Source organism: Morus notabilis, unplaced genomic scaffold (assembly GCF_000414095.1).
Source record: "Morus notabilis unplaced genomic scaffold, ASM41409v2 Scaffold42, whole genome shotgun sequence".
Classification (NCBI taxonomy): Eukaryota; Viridiplantae; Streptophyta; class Magnoliopsida; order Rosales; family Moraceae; genus Morus; species Morus notabilis.
Genome location: NW_010360565.1, coordinates 1,002,574 through 1,019,709, shown reverse-complemented (window position 1 = coordinate 1,019,709; position 17,136 = coordinate 1,002,574). Strand labels below are relative to the sequence as shown.

Genomic DNA, 17,136 nt, shown 5'->3' with positions numbered 1-17,136 from the left:
AATGTAAAAAGATTAAACATATAATTTGTAATTATTTTTTCTCTTATAGAAAATGTAAAAAGAAAAATATATGACATAATGGCTGATATTCTCTCAAATTATTTTCCCTCTTTTGTTGTCTTTTCTCTCATGTGTGAACATTAGTGGATATTTAGTTGCGAATATCATTTAGAAAGTATTGATATTCGATGATGACGGTGTAAACCAGTCTAATAAGATAATTATATGAGACGATCACAATAATAATAACTTGATGAACGAAACAAATAAACAAATAACAATCAAGAGAAAGGAAAGAAAACACCATAATTTATAGTGATTCATATCGGAGATGAGGCTACGTCCAGTGTGTAGTTCCTTCGAATTACTATAATGTTTGAGTAAATACAAGATCAAACAAGAACAATTTCTCATTCTCACTCTCTCTCTCTCTCTCCCGTTTTTGCTTCAAAATCAACCGGATTTCGAACTAAAGGAAAATTTCAAGAAGTTTCCAACGTCAAGAAAAGGATTTGAGGTAAGAATTCTGAAAACCTCTTTTGAATCTCAAGTTTTTCAAATTTAAAAACTTATTTTTGGTTCAAAGTGGATTTTGAGTAAACCATGGTAGAAATTGGAGATCTTGGGTTCTTTAGACTTGATTCAGTACCTAGAACCCGGATCTAGTGGTTTTCCTTTGAGATATTTCGATTTGGAACTGAAATTGCAGGTTTTAAGGCTGATTCTGCGAGTTTTCCTCGCCCTGCTGTTCTTCACAGGTCGACCTATTCAGTCGACCGGACTGCATTGGTTATACCGCTCGACCTATGCGGTCGACCGAATTGTACACCACCGTTCGACCGGGGATGTTGCATTGCTCTGTCACCGGTCGACTGGTGTACACGGGGTTTGACCCTGTTTTGCTAAAAAAAATACTGTTTTGGCCTCAGTTTTTGAGGAGAACCCAAATCAGCTTCATTTGGGGACCTAGAGTAAATGGATTAGCTTCTTTAATCCATATTTTGAGATTGAAAACCCTTGGAATGATGATTTGAAACATGAATTGATTTTATGAAATTTGAAATGGGATTAGGGCACACTAATAGGAAATCAAAGGATATAATTGAGATTAAAATTACTTTAGGAATAAGAATTGGATCCTAAAGTGTTGTTTTGTATCAGTGCTAGCTGAGGACTCGGATTGAGAGGCTTTGAGGAAGAGAAAGCCGGAATAGAGTAACGCTAGCCACAGGTTTGATATTTGTGAGGTAGGATTTCTTACCCTTTCCTTTGTGAGCCTGTTTTGAAAAGAATTTTGGCATTGCAAATGTTTTAAAGAAAGGGCATGGTTGCAAAAGAAAAATATTTTAACCCCCATGGCTTGTTGTAATTCTAGGGAGTATAATGAACTGTTTCATAAGGTTTAATGAATGATTTCTTAAGATAAAAGATCTTGCAAATCGGTAAACCGGCCGATGGCCTAGATAGGATGTGGAGAGTACATCCTTGAGGACAGGACCCGAAACCTGGCCCGAGGGGATATGGCTTGTGCATATGGTTGTATAAGTAATTTATCATAGTATAAATTACTTGTTGATGCCTGTAATACATAGATTTTCAGCTATATTTCCTTTGAGAAAAAGGATGTGAGGTTCCGGCTGTTATGTTGGAACTGAATGTCTATATTTATTCATTTAGTTATTTATTTATTTACTTGTTTACTCATTTATTTACTTATTTACAAAGTTATTTCAAAATATATCCTACTGGATCTTTCGCTCACGTTTCATTATTTTATAAATATTAACCCCTCCCAGGCGACTCTAGGAGCAGTGCAGAGTAGCTGAGTAGTGGCTACCACCAGATTTGGTGAGGATTGTGATCATCCTCCCTGTGTACGAATGTAAGAATTTGTAAATTCTGTAAACTCTGATATTTGGATTTCTAGACTGTGGTTGATGTTTGTATTGTTATTTACACGTGTCATGTATGTACAATGCTACGTATCCTGTGGGTGAAGCCCTGAACGATGTTGGCTTAGTTATAAACCTCTTGTAATCAGTAATTTATTTTCAGTGAAATGTGGGGCTTGTTTGGGAATTTCCTTAATGTTTTATTCTTAATCGCGTTTAACTCCTAATTGAAACTCCATGTCACTAACCCCGACTTCGGGGCATGACAGGTTTCCTCGCCAGGTAAACTTCCTTTTTATGCATGCTTCGGTTGATTGATATCGAATTTGAATTCTAATGAGATTATTCTTGTCTACTACTTTTATATATGTTGGTCGGTTCTGAGATTTCTGATCTCAAATTCGCTATTTTAATTAGGCTAAAATTCTTGATCGTTATCTCGTCTTCATATTCGAATTTCAAATGCCTAGCTCAACATCTTCCTATCTGGCGAATATCAGGTTTAACAGCTCGATTAACTATCAGCATATGATATTTAACCTTTGTATTTGTATCGGGGTTAATATTATTGGAGAAAATTGTCGATATTTTCTCTTAGTGCCCGTGCAAGGAAAATTTATTTAAATAGTTATGTAGTAATGTATATTGTTTCGGTTTTTTCATGTTAATTATTACTATAATTCCATTATTCCACTGTACATGGTGGCAAAATCTTTATTTATTTACTTATCTTGACCTATTTCCATATATGACCAAAACACAAAATTTGAACTATTGACTTTTCTATCCTGACAATAGGTGGCTCTTTCATTCAATGCTTGATCGCTCATATTTCGTTCAATGCTTGATCGCTCATATTTGAAAAAAATTCTTAGTTTGACACGAGGTTAAGATTAAACTTCCTTCGGGAGGATAAGAAAATGAGAGTTTTCTTAAATTCTCTACCTCTGGCTGCCTGATATGTATGATACCTACGGCAGCATTCTCTCTTAACATGAAATGAAAGGGACATGATAACAAAAAAGAAGTGAAATAAAGAAAATAGAGTATTTTCATTTACACAACTTAAGTCAAGTTGAGTTATGTACGTGAGAGAAAATATTATAATAAAAAAATTAAAATTAAATTTTTATTAAAATAAATCCTATAGTAATATAATTTGAGTTAAGAAATGAAAAGGAGGATATAACTATAGTTCACCTATGTAATACACCTGACGTCATTCGCAGCCCAAATTCCTGGCTTATAAGTTTGTGTTATAAAAGTTGGTGGCTTTTCGAGGCCCACTTACCTTTATTAGTCTTCTATTACAAACGTCAATACCCTCTCAATTTTGAATAATTTTACCCATGCAGATGTAATGTAAAGGTCATAGTCGCCCGGCCCAACCTGACATTTCAAATGGGAACTTAAGGAGGAAGGTTGTCCTGAAATTTACAGGGTATTTAAAAAAATACAAAAAAAGTGTTCGGCCAAGGTTGGGTTCATGCTTGAAACCTCGGTCTGGCTTGACCTGAAACACTTATGGGGTGTTTTGTACGAAGATTTGTGATATGATTTGAATCATAGTTCATGATTCGTTACAGCGGTTTTTTTCATAAAAAAACACACTTAAATCGAGAATGATTCTGAATCATAGTACTAAATCCATAAACCAAACGTCCACTTAAATAAATTAAAACCAGATTAATAGTAACAGATTTCGGGCTAGTCAGTTCTAATGTAGTGATGAGAAAGAGATATCAAATTGGGATTAGATGTAAATCCATACATCTTGAATTTAAGTTCATTAGAAATATCTTTAAACATTTTTCCTAATGTTTCTTACTGATTTTCAACTTAGTTTTATTTTTGGTTAATGCTTGTTGAATTTGATAAAGTGTGTTGCATAACATTCGCAAATTAATGGTAGCCCTTTAAATTTAAACAAAAGTATTCACTGTACATATAACCCGACATGTTACGTGGTTATTCAAATTTCAATGCGCTTGTTTAGAACTCATTTCGAAATCGTTTTTTCCATTGTTGGAGGACCCAAAAATAAAAATGCAGTGAAGACTATGTTTAACACCCCATCAGAGTAAAAACAAAAAGGAAAACATTTTCTATTATCTCCCAAAAAGCACCCATTTCTGAAAATGAATAGAATTCGTTTTCCTTTTCTCAATTCCATTTTTTATTTTCTTGACTGGCATTTTTGTTTGTGCTTTGTGATTTTTTTTTTTGTTTGCTGATGCTTTGGGAAAATGGCTAGTTCAGGATAAAGCTTTTCTATAAAATCCTATTTCTGAAAATTGGCTCTTGATAGTTTTGCATTTATCACGGAGAAAACTTTTGTTTTAATTTTATTTGTATTTATTTACCATATATTTTTGTATTGTACTAAACAAAATATGATTCATAGGAGACATGCTTAATTACTAGGCAATTGATTGGAGATTGTATTAATTATTTAATATATTATTTAAAGTACTATTATATGTTTTGAAAAATGTAAAATCAAAAGCAGTTTCAGTTTTTTTGTACCGAAAATAATCTCAGAATAAAACAACTAAATGCATTTTTGAGAAACAATTCCTACCTGAGATTGAAAACGTTTGCATTTCCGTTTTCATACAGAAAATAAAATCATTTTAGAACGGGTTCCAAACGCGCCCAATATTTTCTCTTTACACAAACTAAGGCCTTGTTCATTTCACGCCCGGCCCAACCTGACATTTCAAATGGGAACTTAAGGAGGAAGGTTGTCCTGAAATTTACAGGGTATTTAAAAAAATACAAAAAAAGTGTTCGGCCAAGGTTGGGTTCATGCTTGAAACCTCGGTCTGGCTTGACCTGAAACACTTATGGGGTGTTTTGTACGAAGATTTGTGATATAATTTGAATCATAGTTCATGATTCGTTACAGTGATTTTTCTCATAAAAAACACACTTAAATCGAGAATGATTCTGAATCATAGTACTAAATTTATAAACCAAACGTCCACTTAAATAAATTAAAACCAGATTAATAGTAACAGATTTCGGGCTAGTCAGTTCTAATGTAGTGATGAGAAAGAGATATCAAATTGGGATTAGATGTAAATCCATACATCTTGAATTTAAGTTCATTAGAAATATCTTTAAACATTTTTCCTAATGTTTCTTACTGATTTTCAACTTAGTTTTATTTTTGGTTAATGCTTGTTGAATTTGATAAAGTGTGTTGCATAACATTCGCAAATTAATGGTAGCCCTTTAAATTTAAACAAAAGTATTCACTGTACATATAACCCGACATGTTACGTGGTTATTCAAATTTCAATGCGCTTGTTTAGAACTCATTTCGAAATCGTTTTTTCCATTGTTGGAGGACCCAAAAATAAAAATGCAGTGAAGACTATGTTTAACACCCCATCAGAGTAAAAACAAAAAGGAAAACATTTTCTATTATCTCCCAAAAAGCACCCATTTCTGAAAATGAATAGAATTCGTTTTCCTTTTCTCAATTCCATTTTTTATTTTCTTGACTGGCATTTTTGTTTGTGCTTTGTGATTTTTTTTTTTGTTTGCTGATGCTTTGGGAAAATGGCTAGTTCAGGATAAAGCTTTTCTATAAAATCCTATTTCTGAAAATTGGCTCTTGATAGTTTTGCATTTATCACGGAGAAAACTTTTGTTTTAATTTTATTTGTATTTATTTACCATATATTTTTGTATTGTACTAAACAAAATATGATTCATAGGAGACATGCTTAATTACTAGGCAATTGATTGGAGATTGTATTAATTATTTAATATATTATTTAAAGTACTATTATATGTTTTGAAAAATGTAAAATCAAAAGCAGTTTCAGTTTTTTTGTACCGAAAATAATCTCAGAATAAAACAACTAAATGCATTTTTGAGAAACAATTCCTACCTGAGATTGAAAACGTTTGCATTTCCGTTTTCATACAGAAAATAAAATCGTTTTAGAACGGGTTCTAAACGCGCCCAATATTTTCTCTTTACACAAACTAAGGCCTTATTCATTTCACAACTCAAGTTCTATTGCTAGTGTGTTTTCTTTTATAAAAATTCAAATTTAACTTTTTTACTATAATATTTTTTTTTATATAAACTTGAGTTGTGAAACAAACATACTTTATGTGTGGATAATTATTTTACTAAAAAAATGAGAAACTATTTGCCAATAAGATTGTTTATAACCAAAAACTGATTGTTCTATAAAAAAGAAACTAAGATTGTACAATTGATCCAATATTTTCATCACACATGAGCAGGTTACTTTTATTAAATCAAACATAGTTGAAGTTTTTTTAAGATTATAGAGGCTTTGTTCATTTTATTGATTTAAGTTTTTAATTTTATTTTTGTTATAGTTAAAAATTTTTACAAAAAGTTATATTTAATTTTTTTATTATAGTTAAAAATTTTAATATAAAATCTTATCTCAATTTAAAAATTTGAATCGGTGAATTGAACCAAATCAAAGAAATTTCGGCCTCGTTCACTTCGCGGATTTGAGTTTTCAATTCGAGTTGAAATGTGATATTTTCTGAGAGCTTTTCACTGTAGTAGAAAAAATTAAATGTGGCATTTTTTATGAATTTTTTACTGTAAAAATATAAAACTAAAAACTCAAATCGGTGAAATGAACGAAACATTCGTTACAATTAAATTCAGTCCCGTGTCTAAATCACAGTTGGAGACGTTTGGTTCATGGATTAGAATCATGTGATTAAAACCATTTTTGATTTACGTGTATTTTTTATGAGAGAAAATACTATAGTAAACTATGGCCCCGTTCATTTCGCTAATTCGAGTTTAGAATTCGAGTCTTGTTATAGTAAAAAGCTCTCACAAACAATCACATCTAACTTTTTTCCTACAGTAAAAATCTCTCACATAAAATCACATCTCAACTCAAATTAAAAACTCGAATCAACGAACTAAATGGGCCATATGAAACTATAATTTAAATCATGGTTTGAATCCTCTAACCAAACATCTACGATTCGGCAATCATCCACTAGTCTCGGTTCACGTGCAGCTACAAATTTTACGCACCAACGACAACTTGCCACGTGGCTGTGAGCTTAAACTGTTTTTAAACGACATTTGTGCATGAGCGTTGCGAGGACATTCTATAACAGTCCTTTACAGGTGTCATCACATTACACTTGATTTGGTTCGCAAATAGCATTTTCGGTTAGCATTCCTATTTATCTCTACACGTGACATCAGTCCCATTAAATAGATATATAGAAAGATAAAAATTTAAATTAAAAAATAAATTTATGTAAAAAAATATTATAAAAAAATTAAATTATAATTTTTATGAAAAAAGACACTAATAAAAATTTAAATTATAATTTAAATTAACGAAAAGTGATAACCCTTAATCTAGTGGGTTTCACTTTTTACGAGGATTAGAGAATTTATACACATAAAATAAATATTATTTTTCTTCTTAATTAGAACGTCTCTACGTGTCCTCCCTCATCCCGAATAACATTTATTTAAACTGTTAATAGAATTTTCAATTGTTAGATGTTTCAATGTTGTCATTGGTTAAATTTTATATTTGACTTAATTTATTGAATTTTAATTAAAATTGATAATTTAAAAATAGGTAAAAATAAAATTTTCATATGTAAGAATTTTTTTAAAAGTATTTTTTTAAATACGTTAATATATTAATAGATTAAATTTTTATCTATTAAATCTACATAAAATAACATAAAAATTAAAAAATACATAAATTTAACCGTCAAAAAAAATTTAATCTATTAATATTAAATTTAATTAAAATTGATAATTTAAAAATAGGTAAAAATAAAATTTTCATATGTAAGAATTTTTTTAAAAGTATTTTTTTAAATACGTTAACATATTAATAGATTAAATTTTTATCTATTAAATCTACATAAAATAACATAAAAATTAAAAAAATACATAAATTTAACGATTAAAAAAAATTTAATCTATTAATATATTAAATGTATGAGAATATCTCTTTCCTTTTTTTTAATTGAGGGTGTTAAATATCCTACCACCGGATTTTTGTTAAGAAGGGGAAAAAAAATCTTGTACTTCTCAGCCACCCATCCACGTATTTACTAGTCAGTTCCATCAAAAAAAGGTATTTACTAAGTCAGTCTACCAATCGAGTTAAACAGCTTGATTTATCACATGACTGCCACGTGTATTCCACCGCCACTTCCATCACTCCACGTGCCAATTAGCTTTCTGCATGGGAGGCGTAAATTTCTATCTCCCACGGCCAACAAAAGCACTCTGAAAAGTTCTTTATTCTGTCTTTCTTTTTTGTTATGCAAGTTTTTTCCTCTCTTTTATATCCATCTATCTATCTTTCGTTCTCTACATCAAAATCTTGATTAGAAGAGCCTTTGTTGTTGAAAGGGATTCTCTTTGTTTTTGAGAAAGGAAAATGGGTACGTTGTTGCTATTTAAGGAAGGCATGTTCATCACCGACCAAGCATATTTGGGTAACTTGTTCAAAACCAATCATGTGTTATTTTCTTTTGTTAATTAACTCAAATCGTTTCCTTTTCTTTTTTTATGCTTCTTTTCGAATTTGTATTTTTCTTTTCTTTTCTTTCTTTGTTTTTTTTTTTTTTGTTTTTTGGGAGATGGGGGTTTAAGCTTATGATCTGATATCATACTTATGATTGTGGACAAAAGAGAAAAAAAATGTCAAATTTTGTATGAAATCGTGATCTTTGACTAAATGGGGTCGCCTTTTATCCATTTTTCAGATTGGATTCAATTGAAAGCAGAAGAAACTTCTAGAACATGGTTTTGTAGTTCCTGCGGTATGGCGTATGGATCTGATTTCAGATTCTAAAAAAAACAAAAACAAAAATAAAGAAAGAAAAGGGGCAGTTAATGACACCCTTTTCACACGGGAATCTTGAGACTGTTTTACTACTTTTTTTTCCCCTTTCCCTGTTGTTTTCTTGCTCTCCCTTTTATCAAACTTTTGGTTCTTGATCTTTCCAGTGGCTTTCTTCTTGTGGGGATCTCTGGTTTTTGATCAACTATTTATAATCCTTGTCATTTGTGATCTAATTTGAGAGCCGATCAGAGAGAGAGAGATGAGAATGAGAATTATTGCACTAAGAAGTTCTCAAACCTCACAGCTCAAACTTCCTCATGCTCGTTGTTCTTTTTCTGTATTAAAACAACCTTATTCAATCTCTTTTCCCATAACAACAAGCCCTTGTGGAAAACATCCAACTTTTTTTCATGGACTAGTTAGTTCTTCAAAAGTTTGTAGTGCTAGTTTTGGTGAGTTTTTCCCCGATGAAGAACTCTCTAGTCAGATTGAAGAATTGGCGCACAAGTTCAATTTCTCTGACGATAATGATCACGAAATTGGGGCTGAAATAGTGAGTGTAGGATCAAAAATCTCTCTTGACATGAAGTGCCTGGAAGGCGAAAGCCTCGGGGACGGTTCTTTGAGGCCTTCTCTGTATGTTGTTGAGCCAAAAGTATCGCCTGATTGGCGTGAAAAAAGCGAAATCGATAAGGTGATCATAGAAAGGAAGGCGAATAGTGTTGAACTTCCTATGTCTCTTCTGTTGATAAGGATGAAGCATAAGCAATGGAGGGAGAGCTTTAGGGAAGCAGGGGAATCCACCTATTGCTCTATAAAGAAGGCCTTCTATTACATGGTTTACATCATTCGCGAGCTTCAGACTTGCGCATTGAGCCTTAATGATAGTGCTTACTATGAAGACTTGCAAGGGGTCGTAACCAAGATGCAGAGAGAAATGAATGTGACTTTTGTGTGGCTGTTTCAGAAGGTGTTTTCTCCGACGCCAGCTCTCATGGTGTATTTGATGATCTTGTTGGCTAATTACACCGTGAAATCTATGGACGATCGTGCTGTTGCCGCTCCGATGCCAGCGATCTCTGAGACTTTGCCTGCGACCAAGGATGAGGATCAGCAACACACGGAGTTGGACGATGTTTCTGCTGTGAAGAGGATTTTAAATGGAGCCAAATTGATCATCCCTTTTGGCAGTGGAACTAAGGATGAGGAAAAACAGCACTACTCTAGTGATGTTCCTAAGGGGACTACCGGGGTTCCTTTTTCAGGAAATGAGGAGTTCAATACTGAGGAGGAAATGGAGTTATGGAACTCAATTTTGGAGGAAGCTTCAAGAATGCAAATGGAGTTAAGGACCAAGGCGCTTGATCCAGAAACGGTGCAACAATTAGTGTCACCTTTGAGTGTGGAGCTTGAGGAAGATGATTATGCGGATTACTTTAGAACAGATCTTGAATACCAGATGGGGTTAGCTCGTGATCCCAACAATCCTCTTCTACTCTCCAATTACGCACAGTTTCTCTATCTTGTTTATAACGACCATAAGAGGTGAATTTTCCTTATCCACTTCACTTTTCTTCATTTGAGAGTTCTTGACATCTTGTAGAGGGTTTTAACTTAAAAGCTTCTATATTATAACTTAAAAGCTTCTAAAATTATCAACTTGAAAAAGTTGTCATTTATATGGCGAATACATTAGACATCATTGACCCCATTACAAAGTATTTGATTATTTAGATGCTTTATCATTCTCTCTTCTGTATGTCTATATGGTGTGATTACTACCATGTTCTTTTCAGTAACTAGAGTGATTTGGTATTTTATAGGGCTGAGGAGTGCTTCCGCCGAGCCGTGCAGGCAGAGCCACCGGACGCCGAGGCCTTAAGTCGATATGCAGAATTCTTGTGGAAGGTAAGGAAGGACCTGTGGGGTGCAGAAGAAAGATATCAGCAGGCTTTGGCAGCAGAGTCGGGTAACCCTTACTATGCGTCCAAATACGCCAATTTTCTATGGAACACTGGCGGTGAAGAAACTTGCTTTCTTGGTGCATCTCATGAAAACTACAAAGTTTTGTAATTACTAGAAAGATGGCTTATCAAGTTAGCTTTTTTTTACCATAATCTCAGAGTCTGTTGTCAGGACAAAAGGTTTCCTTCCCGGAATGTTTTGTTCTAGCTTGTTTAATCCTAGAGTCTAAGAGCCCGTTTGGTTTATAGTTTGGTTTATAGGTTTAAACGGAAATTCAAATTTTTTTGATTTGTTTCCAAAGGTTTTGAACCCGCAAAACAAACCGGCTATAAGACATTTGGTTTGGTTTAAAGTTTAATAGTCTCTGATCAACACAATCCAACAAGATACAAGGCACACAACAAACTATTATAGGCTCTAGGATCAGCTTAACTAAGAAAATAAAAGGCTAGTGTGCCAGCTTACAAATCTGTTTCCAAAAACCATAGTAATACTGTTTCTAGCTCATGATCTTTCTTTCGACCTTAACCCAGGACCAAGTTGGCCTTGTTGTTTATTGAGCTAATTGTAACGAGTTTTCTGAGAATATAAATATAAGGATGCAAAGGATCATATGGGTTGACACATGATTTTTATTTGTTGGGATTGCCTGGCTCTTTAGATCTTTGTTGGGAAAGATAAATGAATGCTGTGCCCGTGACCCATAACCAAACACACAAAAAACATTATTAAAAAGCCAGAAGAAAAAGAAACAATAAATGTGGATTGATATATGAGCATCGTAATCAAATTTAGTTCAACTAGAAAGAAAGTTCGTTACCATTGGTGTATAAAACAGGTGGATGGTTGTTAGTAGAAGTCAGTACAACTATACAAGACCTTTCAACTACCATAATTTTGATTCATTCAGCAGAGGAAAAAAAAAAAAAAAAAACCCTTAATTTTGATGATGAGGTAATAGGAAGGAAGCGACAAGCTTTGAAAACGGGAAGCTAGACTCAGAAAACACGCTTTGAATTTTAATTGAGTTTGATTGTTCAAAGAAAACGATCGCAGAATATTAATCACGTATTAATGTAATCCAGCTTTAATTGGATTGCGTGTTCATGTTAGTCAATCCAGTGACCATTAAACTATGTTTTCTGGTAGAATGGCCAAAACAAAGACCAAAACGCATGCTAATCCCAGAAAAACAGGTACGAAAAGTTGTCTTTTGAACATCCTTTTCTTTAGCAGTTGAAAAATGGAAAGACGCAGGCACGCTGCACGCACGCAGCCATCCACTTGTTTCTAAGTTTCATAAAAAAAAAATTAAAAAAAAAAAGACGACGACACTATTAGGAATTGAGAATAATTCGAGTTTAGAATTTAAATTTTACTATAATAAAAAATTTTTAAAAACAATCATATTTAACTTTTTTACTACAATAAAAAACTCACATAAAGTCACATCTTAATTCGAATTAAAAATTCAAATAAACAAACTAAATGGACCCAAAATAAAAAAGAGGAGGAGACTTGGCAACAAATAGATGATTTTTTCTCAACTTAATGGGTTGACAAGACATAAAACAACAACCGCATATCTAGAGTACCAAAATCATTTCTAACTTGCATTGTCTTAAATATGATTGAATAAAAAAACGCATGCAAGAGTGTTAACACGAGAAAGTAAAACTATCATAAGCGGTAACTGCCTTGTGTTACATGGTAAAAGTACAAGAAATCAATCCAATAAGGACCAGCTATTATACTAAATGATGAGTTTCTACTTAAAAAAAAAAAAAAAAAAAAAAAAAAAAAAAAAAAAAAAAAGAAATCCCACAATGCTAATTCACATGTATCAGTAGCTTCGGTGTTAAGACTCGGCTTAACATCATAATTGTAAGGGAATTTGACAAAGGTACAAGACCTCTAGGAGATATCTATCTTCCACTACAAACGCATGCAAGAGTGTTAACACGAGAAAGTAAAACTATCATAAGCGGTAACTGCCTTGTGTTACATGGTAAAAGTACAAGAAATCAATCCAATAAGGACCAGCTATTATACTAAATGATGAGTTTCTACTTAAAAAAAAAAATAAAAAAAAAAAACCAACTACGTAGAGACTTCACTAGTATACATACTAAAACCCGAAGAGACGCAGCAACTCTAAACCAAGAGTAGAACTAGGCAATCGCAAGTGTAAGCTCTACTCTTCAGCATCATCAAAACTTGGGTATTACCAAAGCCAGATATTGCGGCTATCCACGGCCTTAACATTTGTAGTTATCAAAGGATTTCGCCCAAACTCAGTAACAAATCTATTAAGGCACTTGGTTCTTTTTTCGCTATGACCTCCCAGGCTACTGATTCCCGTTGAACCAATTTCAAATATCTTGCCTACAAAGCAAAAGCATGTATGAGAGCGAGTTAATTTAAAAAGCAGATATAAAGCGAAACATGAAAATTACATTTTAATTCAAGTGCAAGATATATAAGCTAAATAAGTACTAAAGCAAGATGAGGCACGAACATTTTCCTTCACCTTTTGTTAAACCTGAGAATTTGATTAAGAGTCGCTAGAGTTCGTTAAGCAAGATCATATTTATGTGTGCCCTAAAGCGCTAAATCTTGATAAAACCGAGAAAAACCTGACAATCATGGTTTCTAAAACAGCGTCATGCAGAAATAAGGTTCCAATTGATAGATAGACGTGCTGATAAAACTAAGAATGGATGAACTCATTTTGATAGAAAGCCCTGCTGATGCAGGGAATTCTGGAACAATGGGAAGCTCGCATTTTGTCATAACTTCTTTCTTTCAAAAGGCAAGGAAAACCTCAACCTTTTCCTTATTGGAATCTCTTCGCTCCTTACTTCTCTCGATTGATCTGATCATCAAAGGGACTCAACTGAGACAGAGTAAAGATGTGACTCAGCAGTTCAAACGGCTTAACTGGGAATAAACAAAAAAATGGTTGCTAATTTTGACAGATAGTCCTACTGGTAACGGAATTTAGGGAAACCTAATATGGTCAATTTAGAAGTGTGTAGATCTCATAGGAAAAGAGTATACCTGCTTAGCAATGTTATGGTAGCCCTAACATCAAATGTTTATTGACAAACCCAATAAACTCTACCTTTCACCCAATGTATAATCACTAAATACACGTTTGGTTGGAGGATTCAAACCATGTGATTCGAACCATTTTCGATTTACGTGAATTTTTTGTGAAAGAAAATACTGTAGCGAACCACAAATCATGATTCGAATCAGGGAACGAATCCCTCTACCAAACACTTCATAAATATGTGTTTCATTGAAGAGCATGAAAACCAATGGATAATCAACTAGTATAGTATACAAACTCTACCTTTCACCCATATAGGGGGAGAACCAGTTGCATTTGCGACAAGAAAAGACATTGCAATATCTTCACAGTTCCTGGTGAATTCGTTTCAACATGTCAGAGTTACATTATTCACGTCAAACACAGCTTAAAGGTTGAATGTGCAAGAAAGGGCAAATGAAGAAGAACCTGTTTTTGGTGGTATATTCTCTGATTGAAGCTGGCATTTCATTAGTATACATACTTAGATACTTTTTGTGGAAGAAGGCTGCCTTAGAGAGTACCATACTGTAAGACCCTGTCCACCAAACAGACCACCACCCGCCATATATGTAGTGATCCCTATTGCCTTTCTGCATACAGATTTACTGATATTAAATATGGAACACAATTATTTTTCTGGTTATATTAGACGGGAAAAGATAAATGCAGCTGAAATCCAAGCTGAACCGACAAATAGATTCTTGTGCTACATGCTGCTATATCAAATTATTTTCTAAGGCTTGTGTATGAGTGAGTTACGTTCCAGCTAATGAAAATGGACAACAAGATTCTAAAAGCCATATATTGATGCTAATCTATGAAAGTCCGACCCGTTATAATACATTACCCTCTAAGTAATAACTTAGAGAAACTGTTAGAGTCTTTGACACAGAACAACGATTACTCTCCATGAAGACTGTTTCTAGAACCAACGATTGAAAAACTTGGGAGTAATTTCTAAGGTAACTGATGATGTTTTATCATAGAGATTGTTTTCCTCCTAAAAGTTGGGAACAACCATGAACAACATGTCATGCACAAGAACCAACAATGAAAATGCATTTCAGACAACACTCCACAAGTTATTCTGAACTTGGGTCTCAAAAATTGATGGGCAGAAACGGACTGTGGCAAACAGATAAACGTAGAGCCAAAGGTGAAACAATTTAAGAATAGAGGTTTGCAATGAAGGGGAATATATCAAAGTAGGGCATACCGATGGATCAACCCAATGAATTCGGGGCACAAATCCCACCATTGTATCTGGTGCACTTTGCCAAACATTGAAAGCAAACTCAACCGAAGAGCAAGGAAATATAATATCATCATCAATGGAGAAAACCGCATCCACTTTCAAATCTTTACTTTCTTTAAATCTGTTGTTCAAACTGTCTTCCTTATTGATATCAAATTTCAGTTCAACTTGCCGCCCACCTCTAGCATTTTCCAGTATAATGTGGTTTAAAAGCGTTCTAAGAGAATGGGATGGAGGGTCAGGCTCACTCCATACAATATGTATAGAGTCGAGCCCCTCACATGTTGTATAGTGAGAAATCGACTGCTTCAAAAGATCATATCTCTTCCACGTATTCATCACAATAGCATATCCTTTCCTGCGTGCAAAGCATACATTTCAGTGAGATTGCATAAAAGCTGATATCACCATACTCAAAGAAACTATAACCTGCTGGACAATTCTATGCTGTGTTCTAGCCTCTAGGACTTAATTATATATATGGGACTAAAACAAGAACTTATCAATAGGAATCTCAAAGTTGTTATCTAAAGATTGGTTGCAAACTAAGAAACCTTTTCTCTCCTATAAGATTCTGGATTGCTTAAGTGTTATTTTCCTCAAATGCACGATTTGTAGATAAGTGAATATTTCCAAAATGTAAGAGATCACCGTCTTATGCTACTTTCCAGTTTGAGTTTTGACCCTACAATAAGCAAAAGCTAAACTTTCCAAAAAAGAAAGCTTCTTTACCACAAATCTAACATTTCTTTTCAAATAAAATCCAAAAACTGAAGTTTTTAACTTGACGTATTTACCAATAATGGAAGATTAACAACTCTAGTTCGGATTTATTAACTACTAATTAGCTGCCTAATTCAATGCAAAACTTAACTAAAAGCAATCATTAATTCAAGCATCAAGAACAGCTTTACGAACCGTGAATCAGCGAGTGGAGGATCAGAAACGCTCTGACCGGTCCATCCCAATAAGCCTGGGGCACGGCTCGCGAGCGCGATGAGCGTCAACGCGATGCAAAAGCAGAGCAAAAGCTTGATCTTCAGCGATCCGACGGTCGATATCGCGACCTGCCGGAACCTCTGCATCGTCCGGCGGTTAAACAAACTTCCTCGCATCGCCGCCGTGGCTGACCGGAAAAAAGAAAAATCCTCGCAGAAAGCGAGCAACTTCGCGTGGATTCGAAGCCGATGAAACTCGAGCTCAAGTGCCGAGGACAAGTCGACTAGGTCGGACTCAACCGCGGCCCCTTCTATAAAATTCCTCCGACCATCAAGAACCGAAAAATTCTCTTTCCCGGTTCTATCCCGAGAAATGCTACGGTGCAGCGCCGGTGGGACCAAGAAAAGATGACACCGACGACGATTGAACGGCGGCAATTGGAATTGGCCGGTCGGAGATGGCGACGACGATGACGTCACTGATCGAGGCAAGCAAGCAAACAACCACCGCGTTCGAGTTTTCGCTCTCTTCTCTCTCTCTCTCTCTCTCTCTCTCTCTCAGATCGGAGGGAGAGTGACGAAGGATTTGGGTTCACAACAAGAACGTGGATTGATTCAGCTGTGAAACTCTTTCAGACGAATGCTTCAGTGTGATTACACGTGTCGAACATCGACCGCCCTTTTCATGACCTCAACGGCATCTCTCAGTCGTTGATTCTTATGACGAGGATAGTCTTTTTCCTGTAAAGCGGCGTCGTTTTGTTTTATTATTTCTTTAACCGCATTTTCGCAGCAGTTTTCTCCCTCTCTATTTGGGATCTCTCTGATTGGCCACTTACGAGATTATTTATTTATTTATTTACTTCATGACCAATAATTGAGATGCCATTTACCGAATTTTTAAATTGGTTTTCAGCTTAATTAGGTTACGTTTTATCCATTGATAATGGATTAAAAACAAGAGCAAGAGGCTGGAGAAATATGGATAGGATAAGATAAATTTCCTTCTGTGCGAAAGACAATAAATAGTTTTCTTAATTTGCTTAGAATTATATCCATTTTGAACTCTATTTTCTCTGAGTTTGATCGTGACCACCTGCCCAGTGTTTTTTTAATTAAAGGTTAGATTCTCAAAACTTTTGTT

General features: G+C 34.3%; 2 protein-coding genes across 2 annotated transcripts; one reads left to right on the top strand and one right to left on the bottom strand.

The window, feature by feature from the left end:
- The first annotated feature begins 8,195 nt into the window (after positions 1 to 8,195).
- On the top strand, positions 8,196 to 11,326 carry LOC21409045. The gene is made up of 3 exons (XM_010096775.2): positions 8,196 to 8,387; positions 8,658 to 10,282; positions 10,561 to 11,326. Exons 2-3 carry the CDS (start codon positions 8,997 to 8,999, stop codon positions 10,808 to 10,810), a joined length of 1,536 nt encoding a protein of 511 aa, XP_010095077.1. The 5' UTR covers positions 8,196 to 8,387; positions 8,658 to 8,996; the 3' UTR covers positions 10,811 to 11,326.
- Positions 11,327 to 12,658: 1,332 nt separating this feature from the next.
- Positions 12,659 to 16,625, bottom strand: LOC112091344 (glycosyltransferase family 64 protein C4). Its single transcript, XM_024164730.1, has 5 exons — positions 15,973 to 16,625; positions 15,016 to 15,412; positions 14,226 to 14,389; positions 14,061 to 14,131; positions 12,659 to 13,087 (listed from the first exon to the last, which is right to left on the bottom strand). Exons 1-5 carry the CDS (start codon positions 16,167 to 16,169, stop codon positions 12,927 to 12,929), a joined length of 990 nt encoding a protein of 329 aa, XP_024020498.1. The 5' UTR covers positions 16,170 to 16,625; the 3' UTR covers positions 12,659 to 12,926.
- Positions 16,626 to 17,136: the final 511 nt, after the last annotated feature.